At 32.9% G+C, this 24,315-nt stretch overlaps 3 protein-coding genes across 3 annotated transcripts in view; 1 reads left to right on the top strand and 2 right to left on the bottom strand.

The window, feature by feature from the left end:
- Positions 1–1,323: 1,323 nt before the first annotated feature.
- Positions 1,324–8,171, bottom strand: LOC115887123 (neuralized-like protein 2). The gene is made up of 4 exons (XM_030906455.1): positions 7,519–8,171; positions 7,244–7,459; positions 6,964–7,146; positions 1,324–1,763 (listed from the first exon to the last, which is right to left on the bottom strand). Exons 1-4 carry the CDS (start codon positions 7,832–7,834, stop codon positions 1,648–1,650), a joined length of 831 nt encoding a protein of 276 aa, XP_030762315.1. The 5' UTR covers positions 7,835–8,171; the 3' UTR covers positions 1,324–1,647.
- Positions 8,172–8,451: 280 nt separating this feature from the next.
- On the top strand, positions 8,452–9,853 carry LOC115887108. Its single transcript, XM_030906432.1, has 4 exons — positions 8,452–8,670; positions 8,735–9,142; positions 9,198–9,370; positions 9,427–9,853. The coding sequence occupies exons 1-4, from the start codon at positions 8,533–8,535 to the stop codon at positions 9,740–9,742; spliced, it is 1,035 nt and encodes a 344-aa protein (XP_030762292.1). The 5' UTR covers positions 8,452–8,532; the 3' UTR covers positions 9,743–9,853.
- Positions 9,754–24,315, bottom strand: part of LOC115887107 (structural maintenance of chromosomes protein 2) — a 45,693-nt gene continuing 31,131 nt past the window's right edge. Inside the window, exons 14-18 of the mRNA XM_030906431.1 lie at positions 21,519–21,713; positions 21,281–21,463; positions 14,832–15,047; positions 14,502–14,711; positions 9,754–9,975 (exon numbers count right to left, since the gene is read on the bottom strand). Coding sequence (XP_030762291.1) covers positions 9,859–9,975; positions 14,502–14,711; positions 14,832–15,047; positions 21,281–21,463; positions 21,519–21,713 — 921 coding nt within the window. The 3' untranslated portion in view covers positions 9,754–9,858. The remainder of the gene's footprint in view (positions 9,976–14,501; positions 14,712–14,831; positions 15,048–21,280; positions 21,464–21,518; positions 21,714–24,315) is intronic.

Here is a 24,315-nt window from a genome sequence, read left to right as displayed (position 1 = left end):
CAATATCATCAAGAGATTACGTTTTTTAACTGAGTCAAAATAAATTTCCAAAAAAATACGTTCCTGGAATCGAAATATACCACCACTAAAATATTGGCACTTATTTAAGAATCCCCTGTATGTAAAAAGAGCAGAAAGGACAGATCCAACATAAAACATGCATTAGCTTATATAAATACCATTAAAAAACTTACATAAAGCAAACTTAACCTAATAAAAATTAAAATACAGCAGAGCGACCAGGAAAAAAATAGTAAAAAACAGAAGTTTTCTTAAAAATACACTTATCACAATATGAAAATTGTATAATTTGAACTTATTATGTGTTTAATAATCAGTAAAATAACCAATCTGAAAAAATAGTATTGGGAAAATACAGTTATCTCTAAAGGCCCGTCCACACGTAACGTGTTACCTGTCAGTCTTACCTGTTCAGTCTAATCGTATCAAGCAAAACCTTGTGTGTGAAAAACGGACTTTTTATTTGGACTAAACTAATACAGAAGACCGTTTAGAGAAATAAAGGTATCGTTCAGTTTTACAACAAAACTGTCGTTTTGCCTACACTGAAAAAACAATGTAAAGTAAATTTACAAAAAATCATATGGATATATTACAGCATCTTTAATAAGCGACTTTTAAAAATCTAATGAATAATAATAATGATTTTTTTTAAGTTATTTCTATGTTAGTTTTAATTATGTTATTACCACTTATGGCGTTGTAAGACGTACATCAATAAATAAATAAATAACCCATAATAACGCTTAGTTTGGTTTGGTTTGAAATATGAAATAAATAAAATAAGCTAAAAAAAAAAATAAAACGTAAAAATCTTTAAAAATGATATAATGATTACCAAACGATATTATTTTCACAATTAAATTTGCGTAATTTACGAATGAAATTTAAACCATAGCTTCACTATACCCAATAGTATAAAGGTGTGTACAGACCTGACGAGACGAGAGTGAGACATTCCAAATTTGCTAAGTGGGGATGAATCTCGCGAGGAGTCTCGTTGCTATCCGTCAGGTTTTTCGACGGCCGATCAAAGAAATCTCGCAGCACAGTCTGGAGGTGTAGGTAGGCTCATTCGATTGCAAGATATCAGTGCATGCTTGTCTCGTGGCAGGCGTCTCTCAAAAAATGGATAGAAGCAGTCTCGCTCTCGTCTCGTCAGGTCTGTACGGACCTTAATTGATAAAAGCAGTGCTTCCTCTATGGTTTTTAACAAGAACTGATCTAAAATCGCAGGTAAAACTTGCAATGTATCTCCTATCCGTCTTAACTGACATGTAAATCGTTATGTGTAGACGGGACTTTTTTTTCCAACTTAACAACTTTTTGACCACAGATATGACATTAGAGTAGGTTTGTGCAAAAAATGTCTGCAGACAAATAACATCAAGGACTGCTTGGACAGAGAAAAGGTAAATATAAACTTATTGGATAAAGCTATGCCACAAGTTATTACAAACAACCAATGACTAAAGAATACAAGAACCAATAATACCAGGAACCAAACTGATACCAGTTGACAGAGAGCTATTGGGCCTTGTGTTATTTGTCTGTAGAAATGCTCGATATTTATTCAGAAATAGATTAAAAAAAGATCAAAACCACTTCGAATAGTTTTCGCTAATATTAAGTCTGATATAGTAGATATTCCTTGAGTAATTTCGGAAGAGGTAACGCCGCGACCGAATTTTTTTTGATATGAAGTAAGATGGCGTCCCTGCACGCCGCCTGAAGAGTGGGCACTATAAAGAAAGAAAAACGTTTTAGGTATTTTTTATGTTAAATAATGCACTTTTTTACCTTGTTTATGAAAATAACTATAGAGGAAAGTAACCAAATCCAGATATGGACTGGTACATATATATCTGTGAACTACGGTGACGTAATTGAGCAGTGAAATTTGGCCAAAGTACATATCGTCCTATTGCTGTCAAAAGTCACTAACTAACATTTTTCCGAACAACCAAATTCAATCACTAACTATGTTTTGAATCGGCGAATCGATTGCAAAAGTCATTTACTACGATTTCTGGCTATTTATGTTTTATTTAAAAGCTGACGTTAAAAAAACTCTAAAAGAATGTAACACCCTTATTGATCTTTCTTTAAAGAGGAAATTGCAAGTATCCAATCCCTCATTACCAAAATTGTATGCTGTGCCAAAAATTCATAAACCGGACAAGTCTATGCGCCCAATTGTTTCGGCTGTAAGTTCTCCGACTTATACTTTGATAAAATGGTTATGAAGGGAGTTCGAAAATTTACCTGATCATGAACCTTCTTTCTCAGTTAAAAATAATATTGAATTCATTAACAAAATTAAAGATATAACATTGCATGAAGGTGAAATTTTGGTCTCCTTTGATGTATCTTCGTTGTTCCCAAGTGTTCCAATTCCACATACTTTAGGCTACTTAAAGGAATTACTGAACGCAAATGGTCTCGACAACAAAACTGTGAGTGAATATATTGAGCTTACATCGTTATGTATGAAACAAAATTGTTTTCAATTTAATAACAACTTTTTTGAACAGCGGGAAGGTACAGAAATGGGTAATCCATTGTCTCCATTTTTGGCTAATTTATTCATGAGCAGGTTTGAAGTGGAGGCTAAGAATCAGTTTGGGTATTTTCCAAGAGTATGGTTTAGGTATGTGGATGATATTTTTGCTGTTTTTGACACACATTCAGACACTATAGATAATTTTATTTCTAAGTTAAATAATCGTTTTCCTTCCATTAAATTTACGCATGAAATTGAGAACAACGACAGATTACCATTTCTAGATGTATTAGTTATTAGAAATACTAATAATTGCCTGGCATTTGATATCTATAGGAAAAATACGACCACACGCAGATATATTCCTAATGAATCACATCATAGTGTTGAACATAAAATGGCTAGTTTAAATTTCTTAGTTCATAGATTACTTAGTTTCCCACTTTCCAACGAAAGATATGAAATAGAAAGAGATTACATTAGGAATGTAGCTGAGTGTAATGGATATTCTCCTTTACTAGTTGATAAATTAATTAGAAAACGTAGGTATAGGTTAATGATTTCTGAAAATTCGACTTTTCAAGTGGAGAAAGATACGTCTAAATATTTTTCGATACCGTTTGATAGAGAGTTATCCCGTGGTCTAAAAGGAATTTTTAAGAATGTCAATTTAAACTTGTGTATAGTGCTAATAATAAATTACAACAATTATTAGGTAATCCAAAAGATAAAACACCTCCACTGGAAAGGTCGGGTATTTATGAAATTTCTTGTAAAGATTGTAATCAGAAATATGTTGGGCAAACTAGAAGATCAATATTAACTAGATTTAAAGAACATTTAGCTCAGATAAGATATGGTAGACCGGATAAATCTTGCGTTGCCGAACATATTGTTGATAATGAACATTGTATAGATCTTAATAATTTAAAATTAATTAAACAAGTCTCAAATTACTGGCAATTAGATGCATATGACAGCATCAGAATTAATAAATGTAAAGATAGTATGAACAGAGTCAACGGTCCAATTCCTTCAAGTTCTTCGTTCCTACTACTCTAGTGGCGGAAATCTAACTGTTACGCTCAGTTGGCTCTGACTCGGTTGGCTAGATTTTGCCACGCCCACTGGGCCAGTATATAAACGCTCAACTTGTAGATTGTACTTTAGTTCATAATCATCTGCTGATGATGCTAACATGGTTAGCGAAACGCGCGTCCAGTGTAAAAGTAAAAGTGTTTTGGTGTATTGTGGTGATTTAGTGTTTTTATTTTGTTTTATTTTAATACCGAATAGTTACTATAGTAAACGCCACGAATGTTTGGGAGCGATTCATCGGTCGCTACCATGTGAACTAATCTGTTCAAGGTCACATAAACTTAATTCCAGTGCCGTGGTGTTTCAAGTCATATAATAATCAATATATAATTTGTTGTTTTAACTGTCAAAGTCTTGTCAAAACATATATTTGGTTATAAATATAAAATGGAATGCCCCATTGGTCGCACTGCAAGCACACCAATGGACTGACGCACAAAAACGAATCAATCAAAGAAACGCGATATAGTATCGTCTTTGTCAATCACGCCAACATTTTAGAATAAGTAGGAGGAGCGCAGGCAGATTATTAGACCCGGCCTTTAAAAACCTACGTCTGCGGAAAAATTTACGTTTTTAATGTAAAAATGATAGCGCGTGTGTCAATTCTAACTTCATCAAGCGATGAATCACTCCCAAACATTCGTGGCGTTTACTATACCTATAACATCTTTATGCAATGCAATTCATCTTTAGACGCAGTGACTTTTGGCAGCAATGGGACGATATTATTAAGGGATTAAGCAGTCCAGTCTATTTACCTTTTGGCTATTGTCTATTGATTCTTGACTCATAACATGACCCAGTTCATACTCTGACATTTTACTGAACAATGATGACGGAAAATTATATTTGTCAGTTCTTTAATTCTTAAAACTAATATCGGTGTCTGGAGCTCAATTTTCATCAAAAACATGATGGTGAAAACCGCACATCAATATCTGTTACGTTTCGGAGTTACGGGGTGTTTTTCAAAAATGTGCATTTTTAACAAATCGCTGTAACTTTTTACTATGGAAAATTTTGTATTTCTATGAAAACATTTCCAAAGCACCTTTTACGTAGAATTTAATGGTTTAAGTATAATTTTTTAAAATTAATAATTTAAGAGTTATCAACAAAAAATATTTTTTATTTGGGACACCCTCTATATTTTTAATTAACTGAAAAGAATTTAAAATTACCTTTCCAAAAATATAGCACACTTGATATTTTGTTATAATCCCCTTCGAAATATAGAATTTTTAAAAGTTCGCCACTTTTAACAAGTAGGTTTTGGACTTTGGACCCCTTATTGATGATATGCCCTTAATGGAACTCGAAAACATATTTTTCCAGCAAGACGACGCACCGCCTCTGAACGCTGAAGTTATCAGCAAATTTTTGCAGCCAATTTCAAGAATAATTGAATAGCTAACCAAGACCCCAGCCGTTGGCCGTCGAGGCCGCCTGACTTAGTGCCCATGGACCTAATCCCATGGATATATTTGCGGAAGAATAAAGGTTCCTTATTCTTCCGTATAATCTAGACAAGAATTAGAAATACTTAGCAGTTATGAGAGGGTATATTTCACACCTACTGAGTTAATGAATTCCGCGAGAAATGTTCAAAAACTGCCCCGTCTGTCCATAACAAAGACGGTCGATATGTCGAACACCTGTAGCAAAATCTTATGTCTTGGTTTGCTATTTATTTTTATTGCTATTAGATATAGTTTAAATGTATTAATGTTGATTAAATATATTTTAAATTGTTATAAAATTCTGCATCTCTCATAGCAAATATTATTTTCGTTTTAACTGATGCTCACAGCTAGAATTTTTTTGCATTACAGCCGGTGCCGTTCAAAGCCTACTTATTTAAAGCCGGCGAATTTTTATATACTCTATATATCGAAGAGGAATCGAGCAAAATATCAAGTGTGTTATATTTTTGGAAAGGTAATTTTAAAGTATTTTCAATAAATTAAAAATATACAGGGTGTCCCATATAAAAAATCTAATTTTCTGTTGATAATCCTTAAATTATTTATTTTAAAAAAAATATACATAAACCATTAAATTCTACGTTAAAAGGTGCTTTGGAAATGTTTTCATAAAAATACCAAATTTTCCATAGCAAAAAAGTTACAGCGATTTGTTAAAAATGCATATTTTTGAAAAACACCCCGTAACTCCGAAACGGTAACAGATATCGATATGCGGTTTTCACCATCATATTTTTGACAAAAATTGAGCTCCAGACACCGATATTAGTTTTCGTCTATCTCCTATAGAAAAGGGTGATTCCATTTAAAAGCGTCGAATTTGACCCACCCTGTACAAACTTAGACAATTTAAAAGCAAAGAAAATCAGCTTTTGTCAGCTGATTTACTGTTTTGCTATTATTTCTTATACGAAATATGTAAATTCTTAAAATGTGTAGCTCAGGCGATTGTAGTGTAGCTTGTGACAACCCTGCGAAAATGTCAAAAGTTGACATACATATGATATGCCATTCTATTCAGAGTGTCATTTTCTATTGAATAAAGTAAAAAAATTCCGAGGGTGTATTTAGTTTTTTTTATCTAAAAAAAATAAAAAAGTTATAAGGGTGAGCCACTTTTGAGACGCGCCCGGTATATTATGTAACAGAAAATATTAACTAAGAATAAAAATTTTTGATTTACAATACCTCTTTTATATAACACAAAAACTAAATGGTATTCCATATTTGATATGTGATTACTTTTCTCGACTATATTTTTAGAAAGCTCATAAGAAGGAAAATAAAATAAAAGAATATACAGGGTGTCTCATTAAAAAAACATCACAAGGTTGAGTTATGGTTAGCGAAACGCGCGTCCAGTGTAAAAGTAAAACTGTTTTGGTGTATTGTGGTGATTTAGTGTTTTTATTTTGCTGAGTTATATTTCAAAAATGACAGCTCCCAGCGAAAAATTAGTTACGCCGCTGGATTCTACATGGGCAACTCTACTCTTCGTCTTTTCTAAGTTATAAAATAATTTCTAATAAGTTATAAGATAATCGAGATATGAGAAGAGTAAAGAAATGGAACAATTTCAAATTAGCCCTGTATTTCAAAAACTAAGAAGACTAGGACAAATTTTTTTTTGAAACTTTCTTTAGTTTCATAAAAAAGTAGTATAGTGATTTAAAAACCGAATCTTTGTGTATCTCTACTCATAAACAAAAAAACCACATAAAACACAGGAAAATGGGACACCCTGTACATAGTATATGTATAATGAATATCATTAAAAAAACTTCAAAATCATAAAAAAATATATATTCTTGTTATAAGTTGTTTTTTGTACAAACAAATTTAAGAAAATCATACCTTGATACAATTGTATGATCCGTACTTTCTTCGTAGTTCCATAGACATCCACCACTACATGTAGTGGCGCTTCTTTGTAAGGAATTTTCTTAACACAGGCTCCCATATCTTCTCCATTAATAATATAATGCATTTCAGCCCCTTCTTCATCGGTAGGGACATACATCACTCCTATCCTTGACCCTGTTCGAAAAAAATATAATTTTTTGTTAATATAGTGCATACCAACCTTAAATTTTGTATATGATCTTGTCTAATAACGTTATATTAAAACTATTACCCATATCTGTTGGTAAAATATCTTGCATATCTCTCGGAGGCTTTAATAAATTAACAGGAATAGTTCCTCTACATAATTTATTAATGTTACTGTCTTTAGTCAGTTTTCTCCCACCCTGTCTAACAAATCTTTTCCCATTTTCAGTCTCATATTCACAAACGTTGTTATGAGCTTTGCTAATTCCATATATCCAAGAAGTTCCAATATCGGCAAGATCTAAAAATCCAACAAAGAAAAATTTTAGATCATATTATATTTAATACTTATTAATTTACCTGGTAAAGCATACTGTGGTATGGATCCTGTCTTATGTAACCTTAGGGGATCCAACTGAGTCAATCCCAATCGCATATGACCGCTCCAGCCTGTTTCGTTCTGTTCAATTTCAACTAAAAATATTTCACCAGGTCGCAAAGGTTTTTCGCTGAATGTGACCGCATTGGCGAAAGATTTCTTGCGATAGGCCACCGTATCGTCATCTGAGAGGTCTATATTTTCACCGTGGTACGGGTGAAACCTTGTGATATGCGTATTTTTGTCGTTAAACAAAGGGGACACTGATGAACTGGATTGTTGGGCGTTATTGGACATATTGTGATTAATTTAAACACAAGCACGACACGATTTCAATGTCCTTTTTAGAAGTTCGTAAACAGCTTGTTCATTTAATTACTATTCAAAACTAAATTCCAATTCACATATAAATATTTAATTTTTTTTTGTCTTTTGATGTACGTATTATTAATTAGCCATGTAGTAAAAACAGTAAAGAGGCATACGTTTTAAACGCAAAACCAATAATCGATTTTAAAATGTTAAAACAATAATATTATTAGAATTTCTTGTAACTTAACAAATAATTAAACAATTTAAAACACTTTTTTCTGGTTTATTTTTCTCGTTTTTCTTCAACATGACAACCACGTTGCCGGATTGCGGATAAATATCCATAGATTAAAAATTTTGCCCTTTTCATTCTGATATCCTTAGATTTTTCAGCGCTCAAAAATAATGACTAGACAAAGCTTATTAAAATTAAATTTGGTAATTTTTGTGTAAATACATTTTAAAAGGTCCTAGATTACAAAATATTTAACGAAACCGATGTATTTGAAGATTTATATATGACTATCGAGGATAAATATTGAAGATTGGCAATAGTGTAATAACTCGATTAAAATGTCAAAAATGTAAACAAAAAATGATTGATAACGTAACCTCACTTTTACATCGCGGAAATTTAAATATATTTAAATTTTATTATCTTTTTTAGAAAATCTGAGAGTAAAATGGATTTGCCGAGGTATAAATTTAATTCGCATAATGACGGCGATTTATTGGACTTTCTTAAAACCGCCAACGAATGCAAAAATGAAACCTGTTGTGATTTAGATGAATACGAAAAATTGAAAATTTTATTTCCGTTGGTAAGTATATGGAATTGTTATTTTAAACGTACATAAGTTAGACAATAAATTAGTTTGTATTAAGGAAGAAGGTACAAAGGTGAAACTGGAACAATATCCTCAAAATATAAAGGAGTTTATTGATATAACAAGCGATGATGAAGATATGAATCAAGAGTCTCTTCTTAAAGCAGATGACGACAATATTATAAAAGAAATATCTAGTATGTTAGAACATTCTTCGGTTAGAAAAGAAATAAGTGATATGGTTGATACTATAAAGGATATATTAATGAGTAAAGATGAAATGCCTGATTCAGTATTTAATGATTTATCCTCATTAAAAAATGAAGAATTAAATCAAGTGTTTGAATCATTAAATTCAAAACTTAATTTGGACGAAGTAGAACGCTTTTGGCATTCACTAGATAGCTATCATACTTTATGTGAAACTATCATACCACATTACATAAGAAGACTATTTTTACCAAAAGTAGGTATGTTAAATATTTTAAGATATTTTGATTTTATAGTATATTAAATTTTAGATTAAAGAAGTTTACAACACAGATATTCAAGGTATTTTTGTTGCCCATATGGAAAAGTATACAGACATTTTTAGGAGAATATTAGTCGAGGATTTTTTAGAACAGGCTCTTAGTCAAGTGTTGATGAGCTACGTTTTGTCTACAAGTGTCAAATTTAAGACTAATCTTTTAAGGTAATTTATGATGAATAATTCAATAATATTCTTCTAAAATTTTATTTTTTTAATAGGGATTTCCTTACATCGACACAGAAGTTAAAAGAATACTATATTCCGATAATCGAGGCATTGTTAAATCCCCAAACTGATGTTAACGTAGCTAGCCAAGTTATAGAACTTATGTCTAATTCAGCATATGAATTTGTAAATGATAATTCATATGGAAAATTGTTATTTAACGTTGTCAATTGCATCAAAAATCATATACCTAAACTAGAACAACCTCTAAAGCATATTTTGAGCATACATCAAAGTATTTGGAAAATAAAGGTACAAAAAATTGTTGTGGCTAACTTAGAGGAGAGTTTCAGTCAAAGTTTTAGGTAAAATAAATAAGGTGTGGTACAAAAAAGATTTATTAAGTAATGAAATGTACAGAATAAGAAAACAAAATATTTTATTACTGAAAGTTGGAATAAAAAAATGATGTAATGAAATTTTTCTTAACCTTTCTTTGTGTTTTCTGTCCTTTGTATTGTGGAAACTCCATCTAAGAATTTTGTTCTGAAGAGAACGTTTGCATTGTTGAACATGCCGTCTTTAAGAGATACTACAATAAACTGGAAAATAAAGATGCATGTTAATAGAAGTAAAAGTCAAACTACTAGAAGTAAAAAACAGGGTTGGCAAAAATTTAGAAAAAATAACAATATACTTGGATGTTTTTATTTAAATCAGATTTTTTTTATTTTAATCAGATTTTTTTGATTTTAACAGAAATCATTGTTTAAATGAGATTTTTTTTTATTTAAATCATATTTTTTATTTTAATAAAAATCATTGTTTAAATGAGATTTTTTTATTTAAATCAGATTTTTTTTATTTTAATAGAAAAGATTTAAATGAGATTTTTATTCAAATCTGATTTTTTTTTTATTTTAATCAGATTTTTTTTGATTTTAATAGAAAACATTATTTAAATCGTATTTCCCAATAATTAGGCCTTATTTCCAATTAAAGTCCTATCACAGATTATAAACTTTGTTTTTTCTTTATTGTTTTTCGTGGTTCCAATTTTCGAAATCGGGCACTAGTTAGGTGACTAGTTTGCGCACATAGCACGCCCACTTATGGCCTCTAAAATTGTGCACAGCGCCTGATCGGCACAGTTATTAGAGAGATATCGGAAAACCGAATAGCGTCATGCAGTATTTACGCGTACCTTATCATGGTTACGATATGCGCGAGTCAATTTTTAACGCAACACCCGCTAATAACGTTACCGCCTGACGTAATTTGCGGATCAATTACACCAAGCGCTATTTCTAAATAACGTTCAAAAATTGCTTAAATGGGCATGTGCGGGTATTTGACAACCGGACCGGCGAGATCTTTTATTTTAGGTTAAGTTTGAATTGTTTTGAATTATTACCTTAGTTTTATTAGGTAATTTGATATTTAAGTAGCTGGGATTAGTTTTAATTAAATAAATATGGCCCAAAATATGGATTCCACCTCTTCCAATATTAAAGAACCTATAAAGAGGCTTAGGTTTACAGCAGATGACGACTTAGCCCTTCTAAGAGAATTTGTTGCTTGTTGCCCTAAACCCACTGGCAGATGTTGAACAATAAAGCACTGGAAATAAGCACTTTAGCCCTTTAGTTTTAAAATACCTAGTAAACAAAACAATTTCAAAGTTTTAAATTCAAAGTTAGGTTAAGTTTAAATAGCGGACGCGACGCGAACAGAATCCTTTCCGATCCGATAATTATAAATGAAGAGAGTTAATACCACCTCACGTAAAGGAAATAACACCTGGCCTTATTAACGTCCATGCACGCTATTCGGTTTAGCGATATCTCTCTATTACACTGTTTATTGTTATTTTACGCGAGTTTATTATTGCGCACAGGAAATTTTACTCGTTTGCACATCGTCATAAAAGACAATTTTCGTACCACGAATTAGGGATAAGATTTTTATCTGTATACATATAGTATACCTAGAATTAGAATTAGAATTAGGATGAGTGGGAGGGGGGTTAATCACTTCGACCTTACAGATCCATTGTGTCCCCCTTTCTTGAATCATAACTCATCATACAGTCCCAGGGCTTTGACAAAAGCCAGTATCTGGGACGGTTTTATAGAGGGTAGTTCTCCATCTCCAATATCAGTCGTACCAAAATTCATGGCACGAATGGTTGTCGTCTCGGCGCACTCAGTGATGAGGTGTACTGGTGTTTCACCATCTTCCCCACAGAATCTGCATTCGCCGTTTCTTCTTAGTTTCAATCTACTGAGGTGTTCATTGAGGGAGACAGTGTCCTGTTAAAACCCCGTGACAATCCGAAGATTGTTCTTACTCAGACCCAGGAAGATCTGTGATTTTTCTTGATCATAAGCCCTCAGAAACTTCTTCGAGTGTCCTAGACCATTGCAAGATTTCCATTCCAAGTTGCGGATGGAATCTTCCAAGTTCTTGAGTTCCGCCTTGAGTTGGTTACCACTTGGAAAGCAGAAAGGTTCTGGTCCAGTTAGTGGAGTGTTCGCTCCTTTCCTAGCTAGATTATTTGCTTTTTCATTGCCTTCTATCCCTTGGTGAGCAGGCACCCAGTGTAGGAGGACTTTGTTTTCTTTGCCTAATTTATTCAGCTTCTCTATGCATTCTTTGACCAATTTCAAATCGATTGATACTGAGTTGATCGCCTTTAACGCTGCTTGACTATCAGATAAGATGGCTATTTCTTGTTTCCGATAGTTCCTATCTAAGATAAGTTGTACGCATCTCTCGATAGCGTAGATTTCTGCCTGTAGGATACTAGGGTAAGTGCCCATTGGTTCGGAGTAATTAGCTCTCGGCGCAAACACTCCGATCCCTGTTCCCGTATTGGTTTTGGAAGCATCAGTATACCAAGTTATGGTATGGTCTTTTAACTGCTGGGCAAGCGTTTCGCTCTTCCAATCCTTCTTATTGCTCAATACTACATTGACATGTTTGTCAAAGTTGTAGTTCTTGGCATATCGTCCATTGGGAGTTGCAGAAGTGGTATTTCCTTTTTGAGGGTGTTCCAAGCCCCTGATCTGACAATTCTCCCAGTACTAATTCCGTTAGTGACCATTCTAATCATTGTCGCATTGGCATATCTACCAATGACAATGTGCAGTGGTGTTAGATCTAGAATGACCTCCATTGCTGCTGTTGGACAAGTTCTCATGGCTCCTGTGATGCACATAGTATACCTAATATATATAGCACATAGTATACCTAATATGTGGTCCTATCTAAGTGGCTAAATATTCGTAACTCTGCCCGATACTGATAACATTAACAATTCTATGGCGCGTCATTTTTCCATAACATTTGAAAAAAATAGCATGTTCTAATCGGAGTAAAAATGTAGTTTTGTGCTTCCCTGTAACGTACTAGCTTTACGCTGGTCCGTCAAACGTACAGCCTCGTTTAGAAATGTATAATTTTTACTCCTAATAAAACAATGCACTATTGTTCGGAAATAATCTTAAGTCGAGAATGAAATTAGTACAATAGTACAATATGATCGAAAAAAAAACCGCGTCAGCGATGGCTATGAAATGAAGATCGCTGTCATTTTATATGTGAAATTATACGGAGAATGTCATGATTGTCATTTCCAAGCCAACTGGACGCCGTTTTGTTTTCGATCCTTTGAATAAGAAGACTAAAGCCGGAGTCTCATGCATCCGAAATCCGATGGTACGACATCCGAAATTTGAAGTTTTCCTGTGAAATAAAAAAAGCCTGTCAAAAGTTTTGACATTTTTCTGCTGCACTGAATAGAGATTCATGTCATGTTTTATTGGAGAAACACTTATAAAAATAACTTCCTCGCCAAATATTCCGAAATTACCCACTTCCCACTAAACTTGTTTTTAAAAACAAATGTTTTCAAAAAAAGTGAGGTTAAAAAACACACGATATCGTACAAAAGTTAAACAAAATTTAACTTTATACGACGTAGGACAATTAGTTAAAATTATCGGATAAAAATTGGTGTCAAAATATTTCGACCAATAGGAGCACCGTCGGATCGTCGTGTCATCGGATTTCGGATGCATGAGACTCCGGTTTAAGGAAGGAGCATAATGCTATCCATGTATAAATGCATGGTGGGCGGAAAAAGGACTCTAGGGTGGGGATCCTTGACAGTTCTGTTTGACGATTCATTTGACACATTTGAATTTGATTTGAAATTTTGTGGATTTGTCAGTCTTTACGGAGCTTATTTTATGTTATTTATTATTTATTCTACTACTGATAGTTGTATAAAGGTAGTAAATCTAGATAGAAATTGTGGCGGAACTTAAATTAACAGTGAGACTATCGCGATTTATCGAAAAAGACTCTAAAATAGTTGGTTGTGTAGCGTGCGGTAAATCTCGGTAAAAATCGAGTGAAATAATGGAACAACTTTTCGCTAGTAAGTGACTACATAATATACATACGTGTAGTAAACCGATCATTTATGAAATTCACTTAAATTAACTAATTATATATTTTTTCTTGCATTTTTGCTTTTATTTACTACTTGTCAAAGATTAGATGTCAAAGAATTTAGATACGTCAATTTGAGTTACCTGCTTCAGTAGCGTATCGGATGTTTATGGTTATAAATAATTATTATAACTTATCTATTTTTATTAGAATTTTATATTTTTACTACAATTTTAATAACTACCAACATTTATTCACAACGTAAAATAAAAAAAGAAATTATTGAGTCTACACCACGTCTACCCTACATCATAGTTTTACATTTTTTAAATAAAATTAGAAAGGCACTGATAAACCGGAATTTAAGTCGGTCATATTTGAGGCCCATCGCGCTGGACCTGAGATTTTTGATATGCTCCTTCCTTAGTCTTCTTATTCAAAGTTTTCGATCATACGATATTGTCTAAAACTAAACGTTCTCTAACCCAGTGTGAGTACATATTATCATTAGTATCCTTTTACCCGCCTTAAAAGGTTTTGCTTTGATATTATCTAATGTCAACGTGTAAAGTACTTAGTGCAGATCGAAATGTCGGTAGAATAGCGCTCCGCAGGTAAATCTGGACGAATGGAAACCCTACACGTTGTTTGTATAAATAGATGAAATTACCTGCGATTTTTTGAAGTGAGATCGCAACATACTGCCGATATTCTGGGTATGCGAAAGGTCCAGAGCTGCATCAACTTCATCGAGAATGTACAGTGGGGCAGGTTTAAAAAGCAGCATGGCCAGAATAAGGGACAGGGCCGCCAAAGACCGCTGTCCGCCACTGAGCTCGGTCAAACTATCTTTCCAAACGTTACCAAGGGAAACCTTAATCTGAAAATCAATGTTGTTCGATTATGATCGATTATGATACAAAATACAGGGTGTTCCTTTTAAAAAAGTGGAGAAAAATACAAGCCTCAATCACTGTATAATACACTATACTGTACCTACCTCTAATCCTTGTAAAATTGTTTTGCCCAACGTGGGTACAAGTCTACCGTTTGCCCCTGGAAGTAGTGTGGAAAAAATTGAACCGAAATCTTTTGACACTTGCTCATGAGCCAGTTTTAAGGCATTCTCTTTTTTTCCGTCCAACTGAGCAATCAGTTTCACCAATTTTGCCCTGTCGACTTGCACGATTTTCTGTTTCTTCAGTATATCTTCAAACTAAAAATAAAACAAAAAAATAATATGGAGCCACCCACAATGATTGAAATAGTTGGAAATCGGTGGCGTGCATATAATATAGGCAAAAAGACGTTGCCTACCACCGAAAACAAAATTCCTTCTAAAATTGGTTATAGCCGAAATTAGTGATGGGCAAAACTGTGATTTTTAGATAACAGTTGAAACTGTTATAGTTATTTATAAAAAACAGCTTAAAATAACAGGTTTCTTTATTTTATTGCTAAATATCTGAAAGAGTATGAGACGGTCACCGCCAGGCGTATTAACGCAGTTGCAAGTTGCAACAATGACGTGCGTGTCAAAACATTTGTAAATATCGATTGTTATCTAAAATACCTCTCTAAAAACGGTGGTTGTTTACAAATAAGCGCTGTTTACAAATTGCGATATAAAAAAAACAAAATTCCGCCACTCGTCTATACCTATACATTCCGATATACCTACGCCCTGCCCCTCGATCCGAGTAGGTCCTGAATTGCGTAGCAGTGTACAGGGTGCATCTCACACGACGGGCAAGGAGCTCTTAGTTATGATTTTACCATTTGCGGTCAAAAAATAGCAATATAAGAAAATGTGTAGTATATTCTTCATAAGTAAACCAACTACACACTAGAATTCGAATTAATTTTACACTTAAACTAGCGTGTACCCGCGACTTCGTTCGCGTCGAATTAATAATTTGTAATGGTGATGATAAAGCAAAGCAAGAATTTCCATTAACATACAAACTAATTAAAATTTTCTCACATTTGCCAAAAATAAGCTTTTAAACGTCCAGCAGTTTAAGCAGAATCGTGGTTAATCAATTACTCAACTTTTTGGAACACCCTGTATGATTTTTTAAAAAATTTCAAAATATGTAAAAAAAATAATATAATTTCCCGAAAAACTAACCGTTTTTTAAATAACAATTATTGTAATATTTAAGGGGGCCTTTTCACCCTCTTGGAATTTGAGATTCGAGAAACCCCTCCTTATCGAACCTCAACCCCACAGTCAATCCGTTTGTCAAAAATCAGCTTTAAACGTCAAGCAGTTGAAGCAGAATAGTGATTACTCAATGGTCATATTTTATGAAACACCCTGTATATATTTTTAAAAAATCTTAAAATATGTAAAACAACAAAATAAAATATACGTGTTTAAGAGTTTTTTCAAAAAACTCAACGGTTTTTAAATAAAAAATATTCTAATATTTGAGGGTGGTTTCACCCCCTTAGAATTCGAGTTTCGAAAAATCCCTTCCTATCGAACCTCTACACCCTAAAGTCAATCCGTTTTCCAAAAATCAGCTTTTTACGTCAAGGGCTTTAAGCAGGATCGTGATTAATCAATGACCAGATTTTTCAAAACACCCTGTATACATTTTTAAAAAAATCCTAAAATATTATTCTGAAAATTTTTCAGAATAAATAAATACCTAAATATTGAAACTTAATAAGTAAGTACTGAAACATACAGCGCCATAATATCTCGACCTCCGCCCGTTAAGCTCGTAACAGGTTGAAAAACAATCTATCTAAAACAACTAATGCGTTATTCTCCAACCTGTTTCGAACCTCCATCGACAATCGGCCGATGCAGTAGCGTTACTTTCCCACTCCGATTATTTCGACTGCCGCTCTGTTATGCTCGTAACAGGTTAAAAAACAACGTATCTAAAATGACGGCTTCTCCAACCCGTTGCGAGCCTCCATCGACAATCGACCGATGCAGCAGCGTTCCTTTCCCACTCCTGTTATCTCGACCGCCAGGCGTTATGCCCGCAACTGTTTCAAAAAAGCTGCTTCTTTTATATCCTATTATTTTTAAGCTGTTGCAAGCCCCACACGACCATCGACCGATGCCGTAGCTCCGTAGCGCATTCCCCACTCCATTGTCCGTTGTATCTCGCCGCCTGTATCGATGGTTATCGAAATAACATGTTTTCCATCCATAATCCATACACATTTCGTGGCGGTGCAGAGCGCCGGCTTCGTTTCACGAACGGTCGATCTCTGCGCATCGCTATTTTATATCTGTTATTTTTTAAAAGTAGTAACGATTACGTTATGTTATTTCTAAATAATTGTTATAAAATAACAGATATAGTATGTAAAACGAATAACTTTGAATTTGACAGTTCCCGCGGGCTTTTCTAGTGTTAATTTTATTAGGTTAGCAACTTGCGGCCATGCTGACGCAATGCCGTCTCTAATAGAACAGCCTAGGAACGAGATTTATGACGTCACACTAGTTAGATACTACAGATTAATAACTATGTTGTAGAATACATGGAAAACATAATTATTCCTCGATTTGTTGGTTTGTATTTTAAAAATTATATAGTTTACATGAAATATACATAATATACAGTTAATAAATACAATATATATACCTATTTATATTAATAAATGCTTTGGCAGATAAACTATGAACCATACAAATGCAGCAAATGTTTTACAATATGACTGAAATTGTACTCCATAGTCAATGTAGATAGTTTTTGTGTTAAGAATAATAATTTAAAAAAATATGTGGTCATCTTTTGACAAGTTTATATTAGTTTATTAATTGCAGTAAACATTATAATATATAAATAAATTTTGTGAATGCAAATAATAATACATCACTATTAGTAGATATTGAATGTTTTTTGTTAAATTAGATCGATTTTCGAACCCCAAAATTTAAAATATATTTTACATTTTACCCATTATCTTATGTACCACCTATTCATTATTTTTATATTGTAAAACATTTGCTGCATTTGTATGGTTCATGTTTATTAGCCAAAGTATTTATTACAATAAATCGGTATATATTATATTGTATTTATTAACTGTATATTATGTATATTTCATGTAAACTATATCATTTTTAAAATACAAACCAAAAATACGAGGAATAATTATGTTTCCCATGTATTCTCCAACATATTTATTAATCCGTATTATCTAACTAGCGTGACGTCATAAATCTCGCCTCGTGGCTGTTCTAATAGAGACGGCATTGGTCTAATATTTAGAAATGTCAAAAGCTGATGACATTTTACTTTTGTCAATTATGACATTTCGTGTTGATTTTTGCAAGAAGAGGAAGAATTGTCACTTGTTTTATTATTTTCCTTTTCTATTTACGAAAGTAAAAAGAGTTACCTATCTGATTCGTTCAGGCTAGTTCAGGCACTCAATTTAAAGAATATCAGTAACTTTTTTGACAGAGGGATTTTATATTTGCCATGTTGGTAAAAAATAACGGTCAAAATTCAAAGTTATTCATTTTATAGACTATAGTTAAATAACAACCCATCACTAGCCGAAATAACCCCAATTATGACCCCACTAGCAAAACCGGTTATTAAAAATATGCTCGCTACCGTAGTTGAACTTACCTAATAATTTTTTTTTTTAACTGGAATAATAAATGATAATACAAGTTTAGACCTTCTGAAGATATCAAAATATTTACTTTTTATTTTTATTTTTCGAATTTTCACAAATTATACTTCCTATATAACACTCTTTTAGAATAATTATATAATAAATTTTTCGTATATTCGCTATTTAAACCCGTGTATTTGTATACACTAGTTGTTTACGATATTCTATATAATATATAATATATCCTATAGGAATCTAATGGTGATACCAAAGACATTATAAAGATAGACCGAACATCTCATTCATAAATACTCGTTGGTAGTGTATCAAACATTCCAATGTGTCAAACAAGGACAGAAGAGACAGAGAAGTCTAAAATTTCCGACCCCGGCAACTAGGAGCATTTCGATTGTTCTAATGGCCAGTGGCGTATCGTTTTTTGGAAAGCATTTAATTAGTAAAGTAAAAGTAAATTAATTAGTAAAATTTATACTCCATATTAATATACTACATTAACACTTTTTCGTCAGATGAGTTTTGTTATAAGGTCTAATATAATAATATAATTAATATCCCACATATACTTATGTTGAAACATTAGTAGGTAGTTTTCGAAAATCGCTCCAACGTCGATATTCAATTTAAACTTTCAGTTACTTCTATATAAACTTTCAGTTACTTTTGAATATTCACAGGGTGACTCAGGCTTCTGAAACAGTTCTATATTAGGTTTGTGGTTGGTGACATTTCTTTCAATTTTTTTTTCAGAATATGGAGGCAATGGTAAAGCAAATTTTAGACATTTTTGTAAACATAGGTGGCCGGAACATATTTTCAAACTAAAGTTGTAGATTTGCCATTAAATTTCCATTCCAGAAATACCTAGGGTTGCCACCTGTCCTTTTTGAAAAGGACAGTCCTTTTGGAATAACTTGTCCTTTTGACTTTTTGACTTAAAAGTAATTTTTATTTTCGTATTTTCCCTGAGAAAATTACCTACAGCAAACAGAAATATTCTTTTCGTCCAAATTTAATTAGAGATGTTATAAAACTTATAAATAAATTTTTCTTGTTTAGAATAGGCAACATTATTAAATAATGTTGCCTATTCTAAACAATTAAATATATTGTAATAATTACAATCTAAATTTTAGAACATCCCGTTTAATCTGAAATGATAGTTTAGGTTTTAGTTTTACCATTTTTGATCTTAAAAAGAACTTCAAAATTAGTAATTAGTAACGATTTAGTTAGTTCGCAATCGATAGCTTCCTGTGAAGTACTGTGTAATAGTTGTTTAATCTTGTATTATTAATAACTTCCTATACCTAAAATCAATATTTAATGAGAAAATTGAAAATTGATTCATTAAAAGTATCAAACCTGTGTGCTACAGTATGGGATTTCTGTCGCATAATAATGAATTACGTTTGCTTCATCTACGTTACCGTAGATGGAGCTCAAGGCTTGGTAGGGTATGTATAAATAAACAAAATACAAGAAGCAAAAAATTATTAAGGCCTAACCCCTACATATATGCTTATTCTCTGCATTAAGTTCATCAGACTGAAGGGAACAGCCATTCGACGACCGGTTTCGGAGATTTATCTCCATCGTCAGGTCGACTTTGCTGTAACCCTCAATCCAACAAACGAAAAGCATAAAAGCAGAAAATAGCATTTGAGTACAAAACGTACTACTATGGCGAGAGCAGCTAGTAGTAATAGGTAAAAAGCTTTTTTGGAGGCCTGGGTCACTCTATATATAGGTATGTATAAAACTAGTAGCCTAAGAATTATTTACAGTTCGTCCCATTCTAAAAAAAAGGTAAACACACCGTACAAATAACTCTAGGAAGAGGTATTTGTACAGTGGTAAAAAATTGTCTAAATAAGGCCGAAGTGGCAGATATAATAAAGCAATAAAATGTAAAAAAGGTCGGGTAACACCTTTGTTTATTTGTTGAGCAAAATTCCTTTAGAATATCATATATAATGACAAGAAATGACGCAATTTTAAGAAAAAAATGTCACTTTCTGGCTGATAATAAAATTTCAAATGCAACGTTTATATTCAAATTTGTTATGATCTACAACAGTTAGGTAGTCATTGAGACGAATTATAATTCAATTACTGGCTACTACGTTCTTGTTTTAATAGATTAATTACAAATATAATTAAAAATTATTTTGATTGGGAGAGGCTCCTTTGTGGGACGCCTATGTACAATGACGAAAACAATACATTCACCTGTGAAAAGACAAATTCGGGTAATTTGAGCTTATTTTTCCACACACTTGACACTGTCGTACCATACTGAATTCGCAGATTCAAAAGTACGTCAAACAAAAACAAAAACCACCGAAAAACACTGAAAGTTCACTTTCGTCTTGATTCCGACTTCAAACACACCGCAAGCTAAACGTAGTACGCTATAACGGACCAAGGGCCGTCGCGAGGGGTGGTGGGACGGACGGCTTATTTCATTCTGGAAGACTAGCAGCGACGTTGCCAATAGTTCTAGACGTTTCAGCACATTAAACAGTAAACATGTCCTTTAATAGTAACACATATATCCTCTGGTTAATAACATATTATTACGCATGCTTCTTTAAAAATAAACTATTAATTTAATTAAGAAATTGAGATTTATTGACATCCGGTAAAGGTTTTAAAGTCACCTTTTTCTGCAAATCAAACTGAGTAGATAGGCGCAAATTTGAGATGCGGCAATGTCGCCTTCTCTATCTCAGTTGGTTTTTACAGTACGTAGTCAACCTCCGATTGTTTGATCGGGTTAAAATGTCTAATGCGATATCTGTTCTTACTAAATCTATGGGTGATACTCACCCTTTTTTCCTCAACGCTAAACATGTTCTGAGCTTGCGCATTCACTGTTCTGCCCAGTTTATGCGTCTTTTCCTGAAGTAATTTTATTCTTCTCTCCAGGTCTTCGCCTTCTTTAGGCGTGAGCGATTCGCCTTTTTCCTTGTTATAATCGTTGTTACCGATTTTTTTCGCATACTCTTGTTCCTAAAAAAATAAAAAAATAAGAGGAAAAAAATTAAAATATATGATAATATTGTACCCTGAATTTGGAATTCTTGCAGGCACTTTTCAAGTCCTTCAATTCGTGGGAATACTTCTTAATCTGTAGCTCCAATTCAACGATCTGTGCAGCTAATTGGTCTTTTTTCTTTATCTTTCCTTGGACCTCTTTGTTCTTCTCTGTTATTATGCTTTTCAGTCTTTTTACTTCTGACTGACATTCGGACACATCTTTCTACAATTCGTAATATTAAATATTTAAACATACCAGAAAATTATACAGGGTAAGTTTAAATAAGTGCAAATATTTTCAGGCCTGGTAGATTTCGACAAAAGAAACATATTTTCTGTTTACCGTTTTTCAAATAAATCCAAAATAATTCGAGTTATTTTACTTTGAAAATTAAAAAAAATATATTTTTGCTTAAATTTTAAGAACCACTGGATCTTTTCTGGGTTTTCTTTCTTATAAATTTAATCTACTATGTTGCCATATTATAGAAAAAAAATAAAAAAAGTTACAAAAAAAATTTCAAACAAGTCCAAATTTTCTTTTTCGCGAAAAAAATCTCATGGGCGTGAATTATAATAACCTAAAAATATTTGAACATATTTAAGACTCACCCTGTATAATCTTAGACTCTAAGGGTGGTCCGAATTGTATTCGGGAAATTACGAATTATTAATTAAAAATTACGAAATTATTAATTATTATAATGGGGTCTTTCACTATATTTTGGAATTAGTATAATTGAATAAAACAATTAATTCTAGAATTTTCTGCTATCTCACTTTCGAAAAATTTGAAGTCGTTCTTAAGAAAATAAATAAAAACCAAAAAGCCCAGAATAAAAATCCGCACTTTATTTTTAATACGTCACACCTGGCATGTTGAAAAGCGGCAACAGAGCCGCGGCCGGGCCACCATGCTGGCCCATCACCACCTCCACACAAGACCATTCAACCTTTTCCAATATGGCGGAGATAGAAGTGCTGTATTTGGCGCGTATTTTAAACCCTGCTTTGTTTCCAAATAGACATTTTTCACACAAATGTCGGGTTAGATTACGTAATATTTCACTAATTTTTTAATTTACAGGGAGTCTAAAGTTCTCCACATAAGTATGGAATTTTTTGTATTATTACTTTTATGAAAACATCATTGTATGTGAGGGGCAATTGTGACCTAAAAAAAGACTTACATCCAGGCCATTTATATTTTCAAATGTCAATGTTGTCAATATCTTTCTCTGATCTTTTTGATGTAAAAAGCTTGATTCTTCTTCCAATTTACTTATAGTGAGGTAAATGTAAGCAGTAGCCATAACTACATCCTCACTAGGGTAACAGAGGCTTTGGCCTTTGACCTTTTTGAGGCATATTTAATGCACTTCTTACCCGAGAACTACTAGTAGGAGTGAAATTATCTCTTTTAATAGCTGTCAACCATTTTTTACGAAGCTCGTCATTTTTGAATTTGGAACAGAGCATGTAAAAGGCATGCTACAATAAAATGTTAATACCTACCCTTTAATACCTATATTTTAATTATTGTAAGTAACCATTATAAAGTACTATGCAGACTGGCGGCGAAGGCTTTTTACTCATTTAGGTGTAATATCTTGATAAATACTTCGCTAGTTCTTACCTTAAAATAACTAATAATAGAGGAGTACGACAAGCACAAAAGTTTGAAGTTCTCTATGTGGAATGTCTGTTTTGGATTTTTATTACACTGTTATTTTATCACAATTTTCTGATCATACCATGCACTGAACACTAAGAACTAAACAAACGTGTTACAGAAGCACAACAAACTAGAGATAATTAATTATTTCTTGTATGCAATCGGAACGAGAAACCACGACCGGCTTTTCAGGTTAAAGGTAAACAATTTAATAATGCGCTGCCTTCGCCGCCATATTTGCCTTGCCCATATATCATGTTGATTGGCTTTGAGTTGAGGTGGTGCTGGTCAAATCAAATCGCAATGTTGCCAGTTGTTGGCTGGCGCACGAGCACGGTTCTGCAATGTGATTGGGTGTATTTTTCATACGTCATCAATTGGCGCTTTAAAATTATTTCAAATTAAAGCAATTTTGAGGGCCTATAAAAAAATTATTCAATGTCGTGGAACTATTTTTTTTTGGATAAATATACTGAAAATAGTCTTCTATTTCAGATTTTGTTCTTGAATTGGGTATTTTATTTTTTGTGAAAGAGCCCATTATTCAATATTATATTCTGCAGATAAAAATAAGTAAAAAAGTTCGTATAAATTTATGTCCTAAAATGCTTAGTTTCGAAGATACAGGGTGTAAATCTATTTTTATTTCGATTTTTTCGAAATAATTTCTGAAGTAGCGTCAATATTTGAATGAAAATTAGTGTCTGGGAGTTTTTTGACATCAGAAATTTTATTTTGATATCAATATGACCCCTATTTGTAGGGGGCGCCACCTACATGTGTTTTAACTGTTTTGAAGAGTAATAACTTTTCGTCCGTAAACCTGTATAAAACTACTGAGTAAAAAAATATACATTTTCGCGATTTTTTACGTAAAAAAAGTCTCTTCTAAAAAAAATCGCTAAGAGCAACTGTTCTCAAGATATTTAGAACAGAAATAGTCAATACATGTCATTGTTGACAAAAAATAAACGCGTTGAGTAGATACAGTACGTCTGTCCGTTCTGTTGCTACGGGGTATCCGTGAGAAGGGAAACGATATTCTCTCGATGTTTTTCGTAAAAAAATAGACGACGCGTCCCATCAATAAAAATTCAACAAATTTGTAAGTAGCCAATAAAATGAGTTGGCGGAGCGATTTGCGGTGACG

Source organism: Sitophilus oryzae, unplaced genomic scaffold (assembly GCF_002938485.1).
Source record: "Sitophilus oryzae breed Bouriz unplaced genomic scaffold, Soryzae_2.0 scaffold_552_pilon_pilon, whole genome shotgun sequence".
Taxonomy (NCBI): Eukaryota; Metazoa; Arthropoda; class Insecta; order Coleoptera; family Curculionidae; genus Sitophilus; species Sitophilus oryzae.
This window is presented reverse-complemented; position numbering and strand designations above follow the sequence as displayed.